Source organism: Dermacentor albipictus, chromosome 1 (assembly GCF_038994185.2).
Source record: "Dermacentor albipictus isolate Rhodes 1998 colony chromosome 1, USDA_Dalb.pri_finalv2, whole genome shotgun sequence".
NCBI lineage: Eukaryota > Metazoa > Arthropoda > Arachnida > Ixodida > Ixodidae > Dermacentor > Dermacentor albipictus.
The window spans coordinates 129,671,784-129,694,199 of NC_091821.1; the positions used below are offsets into that span (position 1 = coordinate 129,671,784).

At 47.6% G+C, this 22,416-nt stretch overlaps 1 protein-coding gene across 1 annotated transcript in view; it reads right to left on the bottom strand.

Moving 5' to 3' along the window:
• The window catches only part of LOC139059064 (mucin-21-like), a 41,301-nt gene extending 26,696 nt beyond the window's left edge, over nucleotides 1–14,605 (bottom strand). Inside the window, exons 1-2 of the mRNA XM_070536929.1 lie at nucleotides 14,579–14,605; nucleotides 12,950–13,121 (exon numbers count right to left, since the gene is read on the bottom strand). Of these exons, the coding sequence (XP_070393030.1) occupies nucleotides 12,950–13,121; nucleotides 14,579–14,605 (199 nt within the window). The remainder of the gene's footprint in view (nucleotides 1–12,949; nucleotides 13,122–14,578) is intronic.
• Between the last annotated feature and the right edge of the window lie 7,811 nt (nucleotides 14,606–22,416).

Genomic DNA, 22,416 nt, shown 5'->3' on the forward strand with positions numbered 1-22,416 from the left:
GAGTTGAGGAAGACAGATTGTTAAGTACAACTTGCGGAACGGTGTAGAACTGAATTATCTCGATGAGGATAGCAATAGGGGCTTGTTGGTACGGCATATATCTTATTTTGTTATAGCGCAAGCTTCACAAGGACAACAGAAGGCACATCTAACACACACAGTGCTGTGTGTGTTAGATGTGCCTTTTGTTGTCCTTGTCAAGCTTGCGCTATAACAAAATAAGATATGTGAATTATCTCGACAGTCTGCAAATACTACTACTACTACTACTACTACTACTACTACTACTACTACTACTACTACTACTACTACTACTACTACTAATAATAATAATAATAATAATAACAATAATAATAACAATAATAATAATAATAATATGATAATGATGATGATAAAGTAAATAAACACGATGCACCAACTATGTCTGAATCAATTATTTTTAGATAAAAAGGCGGGTCAAAAGCGGTTAACACCGAAGAAAGACAAGATCTTCTAAAGCGCATTAGTGTACCATATGGTTAGTTGTTCCCTGTTTTTCCCTGTTTGTTATTCAGGAGGGATGAGAAGCTCCCACCGAAGACCTCGTCTTTTTTTTTTTTATTGAGATGAAATTTTAGGAGAGGTTGGCGCCTTTATGGTGGCACCGGCTACTCCTTGTCACTTGGCAAAGGAAAACAAGTTTGCGTAAAAAGGGAGAATAGCGACACGAAAGATGGCACTCAGTAGAACACTCAGTAGAACACTGGATGAATAAAAAATATACAGTCCAACAGTATATGAGTCGCAAAGTTCTGTGCATAAGTCCAGTCCACGTACGCATATATAAAGTCAGATATTTAGAACAGTCAGAACACTCAACACATGTAATGCACTGCAAGTACAGAACAGTATTATACATATTGCATAAAAGTTGCGATCGCCTCATAAACCAATTATGAATCACGAACAACGTTTATGTTACTCATTTAGCGCATTCGGATCAGCTGATGCCTAATATTTTCCCAAAATGTTGGTCTCCTCTAAAAACTTTTTCAGAGCAAGAAGCGCTCTTTTTTGAAGGCCCGCAGTTGGCCATGGGCCAAGTATTTTTTTTAGTGTGAAAGGTCTTCTGTCTAATATCAACAATTTTGCTTGCAGTACCCTTCTTTGTGGATTGTATTTAGTGCACTCGAGGAGAAGATGATGCACATCTTCGTCTGTATGGCCACAAGAACACTGTGGACTAGAGACATGTTTTATCCTGTACAGGAAGTGTTTAGTGAATGCAGTACCAAGACGCAGGCGGTGTACCAATGTTTCAAATTTTCTGTTGTCTCTTAGATTTCCCGGCATTGTTAAAGGGACCCTGAAACGATTTTGGCGATTTTCTACAAACGTACTGAGTCGTTAGAGTAGGTTCTTCTGATCATTAATTGATGCATCTAAGTGCTCTGCGTAAAGCGTGTAATTTATTATAAGGTTTTAAAAATACACATCGCTGCCGATCGCAGCGCACTGCTCGGCGGAATTTTAAGCCGCCCCTACCCATATGATGCAAATAACCCATATTACGTCACATGGGCGAGCTATCTGATTGGCTGACTAGGGCGCGTGGTCGATAATTTTTCCAACTTTATGGTGAACAAATGATGCTCGTAATAGTTGGAATGTTAGTTACTTTGTTTTTGTAAAAAGAAAATAACTTAAAGAGAATACACAAGAATAGTTTTTTAGTACACTTCAGCACTTCCGGCACACAGCAAGTGTCGTCTGCTTGTGTTACAACGTACTCCATTTTGACGAGAGCTCCGCGGTCAGAGTCGGTCTCAGTCTTTTCGCGAGCACTATGATTCGACTTTGTTGCCTTGTGGACTGCAAACCTAGCGACCTGCAAACCGCGAGTCCAGTATTAGGGCAAACGCAAGCGCAAGGGGACAGGGTCTGGCCGCTTGACTGTGCCGGGATGAGCCACGAGATGAGCAGAAGGGCAAATGTGAACGGTCTGCATGGTGCAGCCACCTGGTGGCACAGAGCTCAACCATACACAGCAGCAACGAAGTGTATTCTTTGCTGCTGGTGTGTATTTTTCGCAGGAGTGTAATCATCAACACGTTGATTTATAAATGTTTAAAATGCTTTACACTTGGTTAGAGCAATATTAGCGCTTTGTTTGACTGGTTAAGCGCTGCGCCAGCAAGTGTCTGGACCATGCAGACCGATCAGGCTGCTCACGTACGTCTACGCTAAAGTTCCTTCATCAGCTTGAGTTTATGCCTCCAGTCATTTGCCGAAATGACCAGCTTGCCTGTTTTTAGCGGAGTACCGGACACGTTCGGCGCTACGACAGAATGCTCGCAACGCACGCTGCTTCGATAGCTCTCGGTCGACGGCCAAGCGGCTAGCGGAGAGGTCTCGCGCGGGAGGGGGCGTGCTCCTAAACAACCGGAAGTGAGCGATGTGACGTCGCATCGTGACGCTGAACCAGTGAAGGCGGAGCTTAGCGCCGCTCGCTCGGCGAGCGAGTTGAGGAGGAAAATCATAGCTAGGGAGGAGGGTAACTTCTAATCGCTTGCAGCTCCATTAATACGTAACGCTTCACTTAAATTGTGGTGCGAATGTTCTACTTAAGCTGTACCCTACGCGCCTACAAAATTTGTCCGAACCGTTTCAGGGGCCCTTTAAGTTTATACATGGGTCTATGAAGTATAACTCAGAGTTTTTAGTTTGCTGATCAAACCAGGTAGTTTTGCTGAGGCGACAAGAAATCTGTCTCAGAAGCAGACGGACTTCACTACGCAATAGAGGAAGATTGGTTGTCTCCACGTTATTGTGCGCCCGATTCGCAGCTGCGTCCGCTGCAGTATTTCCAGGAATATTGCAGTGCCCAGGTATCCACTGGAATGCAATTACGTGGTTCAGTGCGCTTGCTTTTGTAAGTTCTTTGAGTGTCTCATACAATAGCAAAGTGTTCAAAGAATTTTTCTTATTGCTCTGTAGTAATGTGAGAGCGGCTTGCGAATCGCTAAAGATAACCCATTTTTGCGAATGTTCTTTTGATGCTATGAACCGCAAAGCACACAGGATTGCAAACAGTTATGCCACGGTGGAAGATGTCTCTCGGGATAATTTAAATGTTTGTTCTAGCGCTAAATGTGGAATGACGAATGCTGAAGTCGAGGAATTTTTATGACACGAACCATCTGTATAAACGTGTATGTACTGGGGATATAAGGAGTAAATTTGGAAGAGTGCCAGTTGTTGGGCGGCTACTATGAACATGTCTCTCTTAGATATAATCCCGTCAACCGATAATTCTATTTTAGGACATGTTAACATCCAGGGAGGGTAACAAACATCCACTTTGCATATTTCAAACCTTGGTAATAATGCTTTATGTTCTCGAATAACATCGTGAATTTTGCTTTTGTTTCTTTCGGTAAGCGCGAGGTTTAATGGATGATTCTCGTGTTGGGTTAAGATGCGATAAATATGTCGGCATGTTTCAACCGTTCGTATGACTGGAAATGGTGGGTGACGAGCTTCAGCAATTACTAAAGAACTCGAGGTAGCCTGCGGAACCCCAAGACACACTCGCAGCCCTCTTGCCAGTAAACGTTGAAGGCGTTCCTCAGAAGATTGCGATAAACCATGGAGAATAGGAGCCGAGTAAGCAATTTTTTGTTTTATGAGTGCGTTATGAACTTGTAGTAGCGAAGAGACTGATCCCCCCCACGTTGTACCTGCGAGTCGCCGAAGTACGTTTATTACTGCATTGGTCTGCTTTTCAATTGCGCGGATGTGTGAAGCCCATGTTAGCTGGCGGTCAAGAATAATTCCAAGAAATTTATGCTCTTTCACGCACATCAAAGTTTGTCCATTAAGCGTAAGTTGGAAAGTATTCAGCTGTCGTCTAGTAAAAGGAAGTACGGCTGTCTTTGCGTATGAAAGACTCATGCCTCTTTCTTTTAAAAAGGTGTCGATAATGTCAAGTCCCTCTTGAAGCGTTGTTTGAATGTCTTGTATATGAGATCCAGAGGCCCATATGCAGATGTCATCTGCGTACAGCGAATACTGTAGACCAGACGGGAGCTTTAGTGGCAAGGCTGCCATGACGCAGTTGAATAAAAACGGACTGAGAACACTGCCCTGCGGAACGCCCTGTGTGATGCTGTGATAATTACTCGCGCCTTCGATTGTTTCCATAAATATTTTTCTGTCTTTCAAGAAATTTGATACCCATCGTAGTGCTCGACCGTGTAGGCCAAGCTCTAACATACCAGCAAGGATGTGTATGTGACTTACAGTGTCGAATGCTCTTTGAATGTCTAAAAATACTGCTACTGTCACATTTCCGCAACTTCGTTCATGTTCGACGCATGTGGCAATGTCTAATACTGAATCCATTGTACACCGATTTTGTCGAAAACCGGTCATGTAATTGGAAAACATATTTGTGTGTTCACACCACCACTGCAGTCGACAGTCTATCATCTTCTCCATTAGTTTGGAAAAACAGCTTGTGAGGCTGACGGGTCGGTAGGAGTCAAGACTAAGGGGAGTCTTTCCTGGTTTTAGTACTGGAGTTACCCGGGCTAATTTCCATGAATCTGGCAGAGTCTCTCTTATCCAGATGTCATTAAATATCTCCAAAAGAGCCATTCTTCCTACAGGACCTAGGTTCTTTAACATCGTATACGTGACACCATCTGGGCCTGCGGTTGTCTTTGTACGGCATGACGAAAGAGCACATGTCAATTCATTTAGACTAAACTCACAGTCAAGTTGAGGATGTTGTGACACAAAGCACGCATGAACTTTCTGTTCTGCTAGTGTTATCGAACTTGTAAATTGTAGGCAAGTGAACGGAATTCCTGGTCTCGATATAAGTTGGCAGAATTCGTCAGCAACAGATGTTTCCGGAGTGCTTCGAGCTACGGCAAGGGCTCGGAAGGGATGGCTCTGGGTAACTGGAGCAGTAAAAGATCGGACAACTGACCATATTCTGGGAACTGGAGTAAAGGGAGACAACGACGCGCAGTATTCTCGCCACCTTCTCGTACCTAATTTTTGTAAGCGTCTGCGTGAAGTTGACCGAACTTTCTGTGCCATCTTGTAGTCATCCAGCTTTCCACTGCGGCGGTAAGCCCGTTCGGCTCGTCTTCTAATTGCTCTTAGATATTCATATTCCCCGTCGACTGCAGCGTATTCATTTGGAACAGTGACTTGCTTTGTGCAGATCTCGTAAGACTCACACAAGATATTTGCAAAACTTTGAAAGCTTGGATTTTCGCCCAATGAGTTACTCAAGTGGTGACGAAAACTTTGCCAATTAGTATATTTTGAGTAGCGCCGGGTCCCCTCCATCCGTATGAGGCGATGTTTTACCAGGATCGGAAAATGATCACTACCGTGAGTTTCTATGTCCGTTGACCATTCAACGCCATCAAGAAGGTCTTGTGAGCAGAGCGTGACGTCTATACAGCTTGAGTAACGAAACCCCCGCAAGAACGTTGGAGAGTTGTCATTTAACACGATAAGATTACTTTTTTCTGCGGCAGACTCTATTATGCTTCCACGGGAATCGTTATATTCACTGCCCCAGATGACGTTATGTGCGTTGAAGTCCCCACAAACCAGCACATGTGAGTTTGCGATACCAAACACATTCACCAAGCTGTCTACTGATATTTTGCTAGCACATTGTAGATAAAGACTGATCACTGTGACACTTGTATTTCTGAAAGATATCTTGCATGCTACGAACTCCGGATGTTTAAATCGCTCGACTGTATTAAATAGGACGGCAGGTCCTTTCTCACACATAACATCGCTCTGCTATTTCCAGCGATGCGCGATGATTTATATATAACATAGTTTGAAAGACGAAAGTCATCTCTTACGCCTGCCTCCTGTATACATAAAACAGGAAAATTATGTTGAGCTAGTAGTTTGCGAAAATCAGCTGACTTGTTTCGAAGGCTATTAGCATTCCACTGAAATACGAAAACATTGTTGTAACGATTATTCATCGTAAGCCTGCCGTGGGGCTGTTGGTGGTTGTGGAAGCACCAACGATTCCATAGAAAGCAGTGCTTTTACCTCTGGTAGGTTGTTTGCTTGTGGAATGGCACTTAGAATTGCACGCAGAGCTGTGAATAGCATGGGCAGGATCATCTGGGCTACGGGTAAAGACGCGTAATCACCAAACGACGCTGAAGCTCCATGCGCGCTCGAAGCAGGTCGCTAAAGAATTGACTGAGATGGTCGCTGGGATGACTGTTGTGGTTGAGGCGAATGCTGAGGTAGTCGCTCAGATGTTAACTGAGGTTGCTGTGTCGATGGCTGAGGGCGTTGCTGAGAAGGTCGGCGAATTTCACTCGAAGCCTGGGCAAGGTGAGTAGCATTCTCTGAAGGTGGATCATGCCACTCGCTGTCAGAACGTTGTCGACCTGAGTGCTTTAGGGCTGCAGAATAGCTCATATGGACCCCTTGCTCTTTTTCTTTGTTAGGAGTTGGAGGCGCACATCTTACAGCATCAAGGTTGGGTGGGGGCGCATTACGAGGAGGCAGCCTTCCATATTTTAACTCACGTCTGCGTAACCTTGAGGCAGCTCTGCTCTGAGGGCACCCGGAGTAGGAAGCTGTATGGTTTCCGCCACAGTTGGCACACTTTGGCTGACACACAGACTTGCACTCTGAATGGTTGTGGTCTTCTGAGCATACCTTGCAGCGACGCTGACTGCGGCAGTTCTTCGATAGATGTCCAAATCTCTGGCAGTTGTAGCATCTTAGAGCAGGGCCATGATATTCTTCTACGGGGTGGCTCGTGAAACCTAAATGCACTCGTTGCGGCATTGGTTTGTCTTCTCTGAAATGGAGGATGACGGTTCTCAGAGGGCGTGATTCTACCGCTCCGTCTTCTTGGCGATTGTAGCGCGCCTGACGACGGGCAGATGTCACTCCAAAATCCTTCAGGAAGTCAACTAGTTGTTCTTCCGTATACTCAATTGGCACATGGCGTATCTTGCCAACATTCTTGGTATAAGACGCCGGAATGAATGGCTTGACTTCCAAACCAGCAACTTCGCTCATCGACAGTAGATGTCTTGCAGATGAGACTGAAGCGACGTTGACAGAGAAACTTCCATCTCTATTCACGCGGAAAGACTGCACTTTTTCTTTTGCCACAGAGACAATTTCCGACGCAGCGCGGTTTGGATTCACTTGCCAGAAGTTGCGTCCTTCCTGTGATGGTCGAAAAACAACTGGAATTCCCTCAGGCCGCTTCTTTTTATACGTTACCAAGGAGAACGGCGTTTCATCGCAGTCAATATCTTCATCGTCACTCAGATCATAGGTAGATGTTCTGTCGTCGTCAACCCGTGGTTTCTTGGCTTCACTTTCGCTGGTCTCAGCCATATTCACTGAAGGTGCGCTGGTAGGTAGGGTGGCGTTGAAAACTAGCGTCGCCGGCTTGATGACATTGGGCGCTTGTTGTGGCACTTCCGAATGCGGCATCGATTCTGCGGCACTCATGCGCCTAGGAACGCGCTGTCGGACATATGGCTCGTGCCGGTGTTCTTTGCTGCCTACCGCCGTGGTAGGCGTAGATGCGCTGCGGAGCGCAGCCAAACCACGCGATATTGTGCGTGATCTGTAGCACACAGGAATCCCACAGGATGTCTGTTCTCCCTGGACAACAGTGAAGTCTCAACACAGCACTGATTCTTCGAAGAAAACAGAAAATAATATCTCACCGAAGAAGCAGCGGCCACTCGGAGGGACTTCTTCTTCTTTTCCTTTCTCCTTCTCCTTCTCGTCTTTCTTCGATGTCAACAGCTGTTGAGTCGCCTTGACTTCACCTACACCACCTTACCATGATTTAGTACCACTTTACATGGAGCCCTTTACTTAACCTTTACTTTTTGTTGATTTCTTTCTTCTTAGATATAGCTCTATTTGCGGGATTGGCCCGCATTTCTCGTTGAGTAAAGCTACTCTTTCGGTTTTAGGTGCGCGCAGCTTTAACGAGAGTATGTGTCTCATTTCGGCCTTCCCCCCCCCCCCCCCCCCATTGATTGTACATTAGACAGTTTAGCGTGTCCGGTAATCCCATATCGTTTGTGGATTACTGGAGGCATAAACGTGAGCGACCGTACTGGTGGTGCAGAGCTCAACCAGGCAAATGCAGCTATTGCAGTTACCCAGTGTATTCTGCTTCACTGCTGGTGTAAATGTTCAGCAGCAGCGTAATCGTGAACAGGTCGTCTGTTTACATGTTTTTTCGACAAAAACACTCAAGGAACACGAAAACGTGTTTACAAGGCATTGTGGACCCGCCGCGGTGGCTTAGCGGCTATGATGTTACGCTGCTATTCACGCGGACACGAGATCAAATCCCAGCCGCGGTGGTCGCATTCCGACGCGGGCGAAACGCAAAAACACGGGGCATGTTTGACAACTGACCAGAATGTGTTGCGAGATGGTGATAGAAATGAAATGGCTATGATTTACAGTGATAGAATGCAGCACGCTGTTCGCGATTTGAGTAGGAATTATAATTTTAAATTGGCAAAGAAAATCTCAATAACCTAAAAAGAAAGTGGCGCGGCCTGGCGGTGAAATCTTGGCACTTAGTATGTAGCATATAAGATTACTTACTGTACGTAAGGCGGCTGCGGTTAAGTACAGCATACTTATTGCTTAAAATTGCAGTTCATATAGTATTAGCCGCTTGCGGTTTTATCTATGCGTATTACAAAGTAAAGAAAGTCCGCGCTAACGAGCAGCGCTCGCGTCCCACGATGCATGGCGGCGCACATGCTGGTACGCGCGCGAGTTTGCGAGTAAGTACTCAGAGTTGTGTGGTCTCCCTGTGAGATACAAAGTACCATTGACTAGGTGTGCCGTAAATGGGTGCTAGCACTACAATATTAGCACACGCGTGGCTACAGCAACGCGCTGAACTGCGTATCACGTGTGAAAGCGTTGTTTCGCGTTCGAGAACTTGGCTTCGCTAGAAAACGCTCTTGACTGTTTAATGGCCAAATAAGTTAGGAAACCGCGAGATCCCGTAACTATTAGGGGGGAAATAATTTGACATTTCGTAAAACATGGATCGTAGGAACATCGGCTTGATAAACAAATTCATACTTTCTGCCAGCTACAGCCGCACTTGTCTGCCTCCTACTAATGCCGGTGTATAATCGTTATCACGATCACCTATCACTGTTTTCAGCACGCTTCCAGTGAATGTCTACATTCTCACTGCAGATTGAAAAATTCTACCAAAAATTGTTCCACAGCAGATTTCCATTGCACTAAAAAATGGGTACCATGAAAATTGGCTGTCAGTCCCTTTAAGGATCCCCTGGTGGTCAAAATCAATTCCGAGACACCCCCTCCCCTACGGCGTGCCTCATAATCAAATCGTGGTAAAACCCCAAAATTTGACGAATTGTGTTCAGACGAAACGACACAAGATGTCGCTACCAGCGTCCGCTAACCCAAACATCGTCGACTATGCTGTGTCGCAAAGTGCGAGGATATTGCGGTGTTATGATTGGGGGTTCAATCCCATCGCTCGTGATCCATTGTCAAGACTGTAGTCGAGCATGAATTAGAAGGTAGCTGGCCCATGCCGTCGTCCAACTTATCCACGCTGAGGACGTTGATGAAGGGAAGGACTGCTTTTCATCGAGAACGAGGAATATGGGTTTATTTACAGTATTTATATCAGTCTAACATGACTGTTTGAGAAAGTACATCAGTCTAACATGACTGCTTGAGAGAGAGTGTCCTGAGCAGCCGCACAACAGAGGTTTTTAAACACTCGGTCCTCTCCCGATACCCAGGTGACGGAAACGGCCGTCCAAACACCGTAGGCGCGTTGACCAGGCATCGAAGGGGAGACGAAACACCGAAGGGGAGACGACCCGGCACCGTAGGGGCATTTATTCCCCGAACTGCAGCGCGCCCGCCGGCCGCCCATTGTCTGGCGTCTTGGTCGGCGCGTGGGAAGGGGTGTCAGTAGACGTTCCCGCGGCTCAGTAACAATAGTTGGTCCGCCGAGCCCGTTTAGTTACAATGGCGACTTCGTCAAACTCGGCTCCAGCGACGGAGAGTCGAGGAGGCACGTATTGTTGTTCACACACAGTCGACTTAGTCACGCCGTGGCTAGAGGTGTGCGGCGACGCTCCCGGAATGTAGCCTCCACAGTCGCAACTGGTTGGCAAAACTTGCACTGCAGCTGGCCGTTCTTAACAGCGGTAATTAAGCGACTCGATAGCGTTGTACTATTGGAATCTGATGTTAGGCCTCACCTTTGTATGATATATCTGTATCCACAATGCCGTCATGATATTAAACATGTGCGAAGAAACGAGTATAGCCGCATTTCTGACTCGCCCCTGTATGTACAAGGCATTCATCATCTCCTCTTTTCCCCCTTCTTGAAATGGCGGCTAGGACGTCCATGGAGCGACGTGGCAAGGCGTGTGAACTCGGCTTCCGAAGTTCAACTTTTGCTGTATGTTGTTGTGCGTGAAACTTACCTCGACTTCGTCTTTCCTGTGGTTTTTTGTAAGTAAATTATTGGACCACATCAACCATTAAAAGCTATAGCATGTCGAACTTACTGCTCCGAGGAGCGAACTTGAATATAATGCTCTCCACTTATGGCAATTAAAAACAGAAGCTATATCAAGTGAGATGTGGAATGAACGTTTTTTGATAGCAACGCGGCATGATGCAAATTAATGTGGCTGATTATATCTAATAAGTTCTAAACTCGCTTGCCCACCCCCCAGTTTATGCCCAAAGATAAATTATTATAGTAAGTTTATTTCGACCATCACGTCCTACATGATGATGCAGGGGGAACGAAGTAAAAGCTGTTTTTCAACAGCTTGACAGAGCAACGGCCCCCCTTATTTGGCAGTAGCATACAAAGTCACAAAAAAAGAAGACACACAAGCAGAAACACTGCTCACGGCGGTCACATTACACTACAGAACAATATATAAACATACTACATAAAGGCTGCATCTGGTACATAATTTAAAGAAAAAAAGAATTGAGCCATACACACATGGCAAAAAAAAAAGAATGATGGCTTTTAATGGTTTACATAATGCAATGACATGGCAAAGGCACTTTAACAGAAAAAACAGGAATAACACCGAGTAACACCATACTTCTGTAAAGCGATTTGGCTTTAGTTGCATAAAGAAATAACAAGAGAAAGTTTAGGAAAGAAAGTAAGCCAAGAGTGTCCGAAATGTGACATATTGAGGTGTTATATCCTGTCTCTAACGTTTGTAGCCCATATGTTGTTCGAAATGTTTTAATTTCCCACATATCCTTATTTCTTGTGTTGTAGTTTTGTTCACGCCTTCTCAGGCCTGACAGAGTTTGAATAAAAGATGTGTTATGCAAATGTTCTTGTTTAAGTGTTATTATTATTATTATTGTTGTTGTTGTTGTTGTTGTTGTTGTTGTTTTGTAAGCGCTGCCACCTTTAGCGCTGCGTCATTTCTTTGCGTCATATTCTTTGTTGATTCTTGTGTGGAACCCCGTTACTCCGGAATCCTAGAAACAAATCGCGACCAGAGCTTCGCTAGACGGACAGAAAACGGAGTTTTGAATGAAAGGCAGTAGTCTACGTTTACCAACGGGCTCGAGTGTGCCAATTCGTTAAGTTATATAATTTCACGTGCTGTAATGTATGTTTTATCTACAGAAACCTCTTTCTTTTTCTGTTTGCTTCGTCGCAAGCACCAGTGCCTCTCTCGTAATTAGTTGACCACACAAGTAACCTAAATAATGAACATATTAACCGACCAAATTAACACGGAAACCTTATTTATAATGTCATATATAGAGGTATACGTATCGGGCGTCTGATTAACCAGATAATGTGGACATGTACCTCAGTGGCAACTTCATTCCGTCAGGTGTTTTCTTTCATGCGTGGTATATATCGTACAGCGGTTCCTACAAATTGACCCCTAATTGCGGCGTTGGCGTCGCAATTAACAATGAAATTCGACTGAATGAATAAGCACATAATTGGGAAACACTCGCGAGAGAGAAAACAAGTGGTTGGGTTTTCAGAGGGCCTCCGCTCAGAGCCTCGCTGGCGAATTTCGTCAAAGCCGACTCGATAACGCTTGTGGTTGCCCTCCTGAAATGGCAAAACTCTCGAGGCTCGGTGGGTGCCAGAAAACGTGCAATAAACGAGTGGCGACGCCGCCCTGAAGTCACCGCCGCTCCGTAACGTAACGGACGGCGTTTACTCCGACGTTGCCGTACTGCACTGCGCCCAAAGAGAACCACATACTCCATCTGGCAAGTTTCGGGAGCATTTTCAGGGCAAAACAGCCCAAAATACGAGAAAAATACGTCTACGTCCGTGACATAACAGCGACTTACCGGCGCCGAGATTCCGGCTCGAAATTCAAGAAGAGAAAAGTTTGGGCTCCGTTTTTTTCCAGTCATCAAGCATTTACCCGCTGAATGAACGAAAATAAAGCCTCGAAAAACTATTCCACCAGTCTAAACTGATTTAGCGTCACTTTTCATTTTCGTGGACACTTGGTCACCGCTGATAAATAAACTATATACGTTCTTCGAGACATGCAGCCGTAGTTCATTCACTTTCGTTGCACTTGCACGAGACCGTGAAAGGCCTCGGTAACTTCGACGCCTTTCGCGGTTCCTAAATTACGGTTCAATCTTGTCACATCAATGACTGCCGTTTCGCCACCACTGTTGTTGTTGTATGAGATATTACCTTATAATTTTAAAGAATTGCCGCGAACTTGAATGGTTTATAATTCCCGTTAGTTACTTGAGTTATATAGAACCCTAGTTATTGCGCTTATGTGAGACTATCGCCGAAGATTGCGCTTTCGTCCGGGACGCATGGCGTGCATAAGTGAGACATCGATCAAGAAGGGCTCCCACTCACCTGGAGCACGTCGTAAGACGAGCGGCGGCGAATCAGGCGCCAGGAGCGCCGGTCGTGTGTCCGGCGCCTTTCCGATCGGTTCGGTTGTGCGGCGCTGATCTGTGGCCGGCGCTGCTCCTGCGGCGCTTCGCTTGCTCCGGTGAAGCGTGACAGTGGGCGAATCGGTGCGCGGCTGTCACAGCCCGCTGCTGCCAAGACGGCCACTTCCTGCACTGCCGTGACGCATCAACCAGGAAGTCCTTCCGCGGGACAGGCTGGCGACAGCAGCTCGCCAGAAAACACATGGCGCGTCGTGCGATTCGCTAAGGCAAACATTTCGGCGTATGCTGCGCAGATTAGATAGATAGATAGATAGATAGATAGATAGATAGATAGATAGATAGATAGATAGATAGATAGATAGATAGATAGATAGATAGATAGATAGATAGATAGATAGATAGATAGATAGATAGATAGATAGATAGATAGATAGATAGATAGATAGATAGATAGATAGATAGATAGATAGATAGATAGATAGATAGATAGATAGATAGATTTTAGCTAGGTGATCATGGTGAAGAGGTTGGAATCTAAGCACGTATATAGGAGCTTCCTGCTACACTCAATTTCACTTATACAGAAAGCACGGAAGGCCCTTTTGGCTTCTGCTAAATGTAAATCACTTGCATACTTTCTACGCTATAAAACCTTGTACATTAATCCTAAACGTTATGCTTTTGACGAATCATCTATGTAAAAGGAATTGTGTAGCAATCTTCCCGTCCTCTACAAAAAAAAGAATCAACCAAAACTTGCGCCCAGAAATGATCGATCTTTCGTTTTCCGCAGTCTTTACTAACGCACGCAGTTATCTTCCGAAGCGCGAGCTTGTATCTAACATCGCATCATTAGAAAATAAACTTGAACTTCAAATTGTGGGGTTTTACGTGCCAAAACCCCTTTCTGATTATGAGGCACGCCGTAGTGCAGGACTCCGGAAATTTCGACCACCTGGAGTTCTTTAACGTGCCCCTAAATCTAAGTACACGGGTGTTTTCGCCCCCATCGAAATGCGGGCCGTGGCCGGGATTCGATCCCGCGACCTCGTGCTCAACAGCCTAACACCATAGCCACTGAGCAACCACGGCGGGTTAGCATCATATCATCAACAGGGAGCAACTTGCTCATTCTAAGAAAAACTTGGCTACACAATGGCGTCGCTGATACCCAAGTTTTGGCCGAGCTACCTGACTTCCAAGCTTATCGAACTGACCGCATAGGCACAAGGGGCGGTGGTGTTCTTTTAGCAGTTCAACCGCAATTTCTGTGTTCGTTTATTAACATCGCGTCTAAGCTCGGAATACTATGGCTCTTATATCGCGCATCACCAATTACAGTGCTGCTGGGGGTTTGCTACAGGCCTCCCCATGCCACTCCTGAATTCTGTAGGGATCTCAATAACAACTTAATACAACTTACGAAAATCTACCCTAATGTTTCCATCTTCCTTTTCGGGGATTTTAATTTCCCAAACACAGACTGGAGCAGCTTACCATATTCCTCAATAATAGGTCCCCCAGAGGCAAGGAATTTTATCGACATTTGTTTGAACTTTAATTTGACACAATTAGTTTCAGAACCAACGCCCGTCACACCAGAATCCGCGACCATTCTGGACCTAATCCTGACTAATAATCCCATACACTCATCTATTAGACACCTAAGCGAAATTAGCGAGCATAATGTCACTCATGCTACTTTCGCTTTTCCTCTAACACTAAATAAGACACATAAGAAAACTATAAGGCATTACGAAAAGGGTGATTATGACGCAATTAACCACGAACTTGACGCCTTCTTCCCCACGTTTGAAGCCGCGTATCGTGATCAGTCAATACTTAAGGATAAGTTAAAAGATTTGGCTAACAAGTATATTCCAAAAGTTAACATTCGCCCCAGTAATCAAAAACCATGGTTTACTAACCCCTTAAAAAACTACAAAATAAAAAACAACGTCTTTACCGAGCGGCTAAAAATAACGGAAACACACAACGAGTCGGCAATATACATCACCATCTGGTCGTACCGAGGCAGTGATGGTCAAGTGGAGTCAGTCCTTGTTAGATATGGGACCTTTTCCCGAGCCTCCTTCGATTTCACCAGACCACATCGAATCGCGCCACACCTAAGTAAGGAACGCAGAAGCAGATCTACCCCGTTCCCGAGGCGCGGCACGTGCAAACGAGTTGGCGTCCCCCACCTCGTGCGTCGCAGGTGGAGCTATTCACTGCTTGACTCTTCCCGAAAGTGTAGCGAGAGCCTGGCACTGTTCCAGGTAACGTGGGTCCAGCAGGCAAGACGGCTGTAATGCACCGTGAAGCCCTGGCAGCAATCCCCCCATCCGCCTTTGTGAAGGCAGTTGCAAGTAAGCAAGGCAATACCGCAGAGAGAAGTAAGCACTCGGACAATTGGGGCCCAAGGAGCGACCCTCGGCGCCGGGTGTGACACCATCGCACGTGCGCCTACCATTGGCTGAAAATGACGACACCCGAGCGGACTCGCCGATTGGCCGAAAATGGCGTCACCTGAGCGGGCTCGCTGATTGGCCGAACGTGACGTGACTTCGAGACACCGGAGGGCTTAAAAGCCAGAGACCAGGAGCAGCAAGAGAGGATTCCTTCATTCATCTCTTTCGAGCTTCTTGCCACGGGCCGCAGCGTCCGAGTTGCTGCCGGCCCGTAATGACTTTAAGACTGTTAATGTCCTGGTACTCTCACTGTAAATAATGTAAATAAACCTCCAGTTTTCATCTCAAAGTCCTCCTCAACCTCGGCCAACTCCCGCACCCAACGGCAAGGTCCAAAAATCTGGGGAACAGCAATTGGGATTGTCCTCCAGATCCAACACCCTCCAAACGGCGATTGACACGGTTGAAGCCTATCTCCAAGGGACCAGACTGCGCTGTTCGCCGGCTAAATCGGAGCTTCGGGTCTACAAGCCCATGAGGTCGCCATCTTGCCGCCGAGCAGTGCGGACGTGCTTCGCATGGGCTGCCGACTTTCGACCGATTTTTGGCAACTTTACGGACTACGACGACCCGGGAACATCACACCGAGGTCAGTGAAGGTGCTGTGCACCTAACCGCTACGTTTTTGGAGACAAGACCTGCTCATAGCCAGATTTCGAGCACTTCTCCCCCGAGCCGCACGTAGTCGTGCTGGGCCTACTTTAGGCCTAACGCGACTAGGGCCTCTCCCTGCCGCCGCCGGCGAAGACCGCCGCCGCCGGCGCCGAGCCCGAATGGAATGTACCGTGGATGGGGAGGATATCTCCCCGGAAGAATACAACAACGAAAAGCTCTGGACCTCTGCCATCAAGGCCCACGACTGCGTCCACCCTAGGAAGAAGAATGCGACGCCGCTTGCGTCATCTATCACGACTGACGACGGTAACAGCAAGGCCGCCGAGAAAGAGAAATCGGCCGCTGGCCGACCAACAATCAGAAGAAGGAGACCGCTTCCTCGCCTCCCGGCCACGGATTATAAAGTGGTTTTCAGACCGAAAGGAGGCCTCGATCTCCGTTTCCACACCGCCACCACCCTCCTGCAAACGGTATGCCAGGGGTCCGACACGGACATCGCTACAGCTCGAAAGCAAGACCAGGTGCGTGTCAACCCAACCAATAATTCTTTCACCGTGAGCTCTCCATCGGCGGAGAGAGTCAAGAAATATGTCAGTCTACAAAACCTCAGAATCATCGACCAGATATACCCTGTCAATGCTTACATTGCGGCCCCGGACGAAGCCATCAAGGGAATCGCCTACAACGTGCTCGAAGACCAAACCCACGAGGAAATCCTCGAAGACATCCAGGACCTCAACAAAGGGTGCCAAATTGCAGACGCAAGAAGGCTAGGCAAGACCTCATCAGTGCTAATAACCTTTACTGGAACCCAAAAGGTACCCAGCCAAATCCGTTTGTTCGGAGGACTATACTCGTGCTACCCCTTCCGTGCCAAAACGGAAGCCTGCTTTAACTGCCGACGGGCCGGACACAGAACCGACGTCTGCCCGAGGGAAAGGACCAACCTATGCAACCGCTGCGGGACGCAACGCCCCGCCAAGGAGAAACCGGACTGCACCCCAAAATGCATCCTGTGCAACGGAGATCATTTCACGGGCGCCAGAAGCTGCAAGGCCCGCTTCGAAAGACCCCACTACAGGGGAAGAAAACCCACCGAAAGCCAATGGCAACGCGGACAACAAGACAGCGGAAGACACCATTCCAGGAGCCGGGAAAGGTCCAACTCCAGCCAAAGAAGATGGAGAAGCCGGAGCCGCTCCATTTCCTTCCCTCCCCTCCCGAAAGCCGACAGTCAAGAACGCCCAAAACAGGTGAGCTGGAAACCGCAGACCTCCCTAGAGAGAGATAGCAACGCAGAGCTCAGGGCTATGATTGAAAGACAAAATGAAACAATCAAAGAGCTTAAGGAAATCATTGTAAACCTACAGGGTAGAAACTCCCCCCAGAAGGAAACACAAAGCTCAAAACAACGCACCCCTTCTACGATACCCAACAGCTCAGTACCCCCCTCCGCGGCATCCTCGCGTGCCTCGTCACCACAAAGAAGCCCCCCGGCTAAAAAGAGAACGATCGAAACGGTCAAAGACGTGGAAAGCCCCACCCTAAACGATGTAATTCACCTAATCCAAGGCATGAACACCCGACTTGATCGCATGGAGGAGAAGATGGCAGCAACCGAAGACAGAATCAGGACAGACATGAAGGAACAAATTGGTGCATTAGCTACGCAGCTAAACGGGCGCATGGACGCCCTCGAGACCAGACTAAGCCAAACAGAGGCTACCGTAGCCACGACAAAAACTCAACTCGCAGATCATGCTGAGCAACTTGCAGCGATCTCACTATCCAAATCCGGTCTCATCAATACCCAGGTACAAAGATCAAACCAATATGGAGGGAAACCTTAAGGAAATCAAAATATGGCAGTGGAACTGCAGGGGCTTCCGCCCAAAGCGGGAGAACCTACAACTCCACATCCAAAACTTAGACAAGTCGGAAATACCGGACATCATAGCACTGCAAGAAACGCTAACTAAAGCCAAACTCAGAAACTATAAAACGTACGAAAAAACGGGAGCGCAGAACCCGCGTGCGGCCGTCTTGGTCCACAGAAACCTGACCGCTGTCGAACACGAAATTGACACGAAGGACGCGGACTGCCTCCTCGTGGAAATAATTCCACAGAAAAGAGGACAAGCGAGCCTATTTATTCTCAACATATATAGCGCCCCCAGATCGAACCACCCCCCGATAATAGAGGCAGTTAACAAAACACTCAAGCTCTGTGGACACAAGCCGCTATTAATAGTAGGCGACTTTAACGCCAGGAACACGGCCTGGGGCTACAAAATAAACAACAAGAAGGGCACCGCCATATGGAATTACATACAAGACGAAGGCCTAACATTACTGAATGATCCGCTACAACCCACGCGAATAGGAAACAGTGTGCAGATGAACACCAGCCCCGACCTCACGCTCAGTAAGAACATGGGAGAAGGTAAATGGAGGAACACCGCCTGTAGCCTAGGCAGCGATCATTATATAATCGAAACCACCATCCCGGCCACATCGCTAAAGAAGAAAGGGCGGAAAGAGATCACGATCACCGACTGGGACAAATTTAGACTCATCAGAGCACGAGACGAACCCACCACCATAGATGACCTCGACAAATGGGTTGACCAGCTAGGCAAGGACGTCAAAACCGCGACCAAAAGCATACCAGTCACAGCACAAACACACGCAATAGACAACAGACTACTACACATGTGGCAAGCACACGAAAGCCTTCAAAAGAGATGGCTCAAACAAAAACACAACAGAAGACTCAAGCTCAAAATTACTCGCCTAGTTAAAGAAATAGAACAGCACGCACAAGAGCTGGTCAAACAACAATGGGGTCAAACATGCGACCAGATGAATGGAAAACTGGGCCTAAAAGACACGTGGCACCTACTCAGGTACCTCCTAGACCCTGAAAATTGTAAGACGGCACATAACAAGAACATCAGCCGCATTATACACGAACACCCCCTTCAAGACGACGAACTCCTCGACGAACTCAGGAGCAAATATGTAGATACCTCCGACAAGGAAACGCTTCCCGAATACAAAGGACCTCCGAATCCAGGAATGGACGAGGAAATAACGACGGCGGAGGTGAGGGCGGCGCTACACAAACTCCGCACATCCTCTGCCCCGGGAGCGGACGGAATCACAAACCGAACCTTGAGAAACCTGGATGAGGAATCAATCAAAGCTATCACAAAACTCTTCAACCAATACTGGGAAAAGGGCAAGCTGCCGGCAGCGTGGAAACACGCAAAGATAACCTTCATACCGAAACCAGGGAAGAGCCTACAAATACAAAATTTGAGACCTATCTCCCTCACGTCATGCCTGGGCAAATTGCTAGAACACGTGATTCTAGGTCGCCTGCAAGAACACATGGACAAGCATGAACTCTTCCCCAGCACAATGTTGGGCTTTAGACAACATCTCTCCACACAAGACCTCATGCTTAGACTATCGGAGGATGTCATTAACCCTATTCACAGCAAACGAACCAAAGCAATCCTAGCTCTGGATTTAACCAAAGCATTCGACAAAATCAAGCACGAGGCTATCACGGAAGCCCTTTCAAATCTAGGAGTAGGCGAGGGAGCCCACACCTACGTCAAAGCCTTCCTATCCGCTAGAACGGCGGAAATACGCTTCGGGTCACTCACATCCGACCCTTTCACACTGGGAAGCAGAGGAACGCCGCAAGGATCGGTACTCTCACCCTTCCTTTTCAATGTCGCGCTCATATCCATGGCACAGCTGCTCGAAGGAATACCAAACCTATCGCATTCCCTATACGCAGACGACATTACACTCTGGGTAAGCAAAGGGAACGACGGAGAGATCGAGCACCTACTGCAAACTGGAGCAGACGTAGTCTCGGAACACGCCAGAAAGATAGGATTATCGTGCTCCCCGCAAAAATCTGAACTTCTCGTCATGAGATACAATCCGCGAGGCCATACGAAAACCTCAGTCCCTATAGAAGTATACGTGGACGGCACCCTAGTTCCCGAGGTCCAAACGATCCGGATACTAGGTATGCACCTACAAAGCAACGGCAAAAACACAGTGACTATCAACAAACTTACGGCATGCGTGAACCAAACCAACCGTTTGATCCGACGCATCGCCAACACTTTGGGATGAAGGAAGTGGATCTTCGGCGTCTAATCCAGGCTTTCGTGCTCAACCGTTTCGTGTACTCCCTCCCATATCTCAACCTGTATAAAGCGGAGAAGGAAAAGGTAAACTGCCTCATAAGACAAACCTACAAGGCGGCGCTCCACCTGCCGAGATACACATCAACCGAGAGACTCCTGAAACTGGGCGTCCACAACACGCTGGACGAACTAGTTGAAGCACACAGGATAGCCCAATACGAAAGATTAACCAAGACACCTGCGGGAAGACACATCCTAAGGAAATTAAGCATCCCGTACGAGAGCACTCAAACAAACGTCGGGCCCATACCCAGAGACATCTTCAATCGCCTCAGGGTTGACCCAATCCCAAAGAACATGCACCCGGAGTATCACAGCAAACGGAGACAGGCCCGGGCCAAAGCACTCCAGAAACACTACGCAAACCACGAGGAGGCGGTCTACGTAGACGTAGCCGAACTCGGAGAACGCGACGCTTTCTCCGCAGGGGTAGTAGGAAACGACCTCAAACCTATCACCGCGGTCACCATTTTTGGAAGGCGCGCGGAAGAAGCGGAAGAAGCCGCGATAGCAATAGCTATCACAACTACCGCAGCCAAAATAATTTTCTGCGACTCCAAGACGGCAGTGCGTAATTTTGCCAAAGGCAGAACCCACGAACCGGCGCAACAAATTCTGAAGAAAATACATTTCACGCCCCGCCAGATCAAAATCATCTGGATCCCTGCGCACTCGTCCCATCCCGCGAACGAAGCGGCTCACAATTTCGCCCGAGGACTCGTCAACCGGGCAGTGAGCCAACCGATCCTGCGAGGAGCAAAAGAGCGCATGATAACCTACCACGAAATTACGCAATACTATAAAAACGACAGACTCGAATACCCACCCCCTGACAATTCCTTAACCAAAAACCAGCAGGCGACGTGGAGGCAACTCCAAACACACACCTTTCCCAACCCGTACAAGCTATCCATAGTCTACCCAGGGACACACTCCCCTGAATGTACGCTATGCGAGGCCGACAAAGCCGATTTAGCACACATCTTGCACGGATGCCCTGAGCTCAAACCTAGAGCCGAATGGCAGCTATCCAACCGAGAGCAGTGGGAGGCTGCGGTGACCAGCTCGGAACCTGCGGTTCAACTGCAGGCCGTGACCTGGGCTTTAGAAGTCGCCGTAACACACGGTGTGACGGCCACCTCACGAAGCCATCATGACTTCCCACATCTAATCTCCTAAATCATTTTCTGTTGACGAATTAAAGTTTTTACCACCACCACCACCACTACAAGCCCATTCAGCGGGGTCGCCCTCCCAAACACCAATCTGATCACCGACCCTGTGACGCCATCACCCTACGCCTTCAAGATGGCAGTCCTATCCCACACGTCCCTAGTATACGGGTCCTCGGTCTCACCATCTCTACCAACGGCTCCAACGCCTTGGCTCTCAACAAGATCTGTGCCCAATCTCAAAACACCCTACGACTTCTTAAACGTATCTCTAACCGACGAGGGGGACTCAAAGAAGAAAGCCTTCTCCGCCTCGTCCAATCCTTTGTCATATGTCACATTACCTACGTTGCTGCGTATCTCAACTGGTACCGGACTGAGGAAAACAAGCTCGACACCCTCATACGAGGGGTCTACAAGCAAGCACTTGGCCTCCCGCATTGCACCAGCACTGAACTCTTCAACCAACTGGGAGTTCACAACAACCTTTCCGAACTCATTGAAGCCCAACAACGCTCTCAGCTTGAACGGCTCACCCTTACTGAAACGGGACGCTTTATTCTATCCACGCTTGGCTTCACCTACCTTCAGGAACAGGGCCCCAAACAACCGATCCTGACCGACATGCGTAACTGGATCTACATGGACCCTACCCCTAGAAACATGCACCCTGATATAACAGGGCCCGGCGCCAAGCTCGGGCCGGAGCTATCATAAAAGCCCTTGCTCACGTACCTGGCGTCATATTTGTTGATGCAGCCCAATACTACCATGGCACACGATTTGTGGATGTCGCCACACGTAATGGAGTCCTACACCACGCCTCCAGCGTCACTACCCCCACTGCCGAGACGGCTGAAGAAGTGGCCATCGCCCTGGCCACTCTAGATCCCACCTGTCACACCATCGTGCGGGACTCTCGCTCAGCCGTCACTA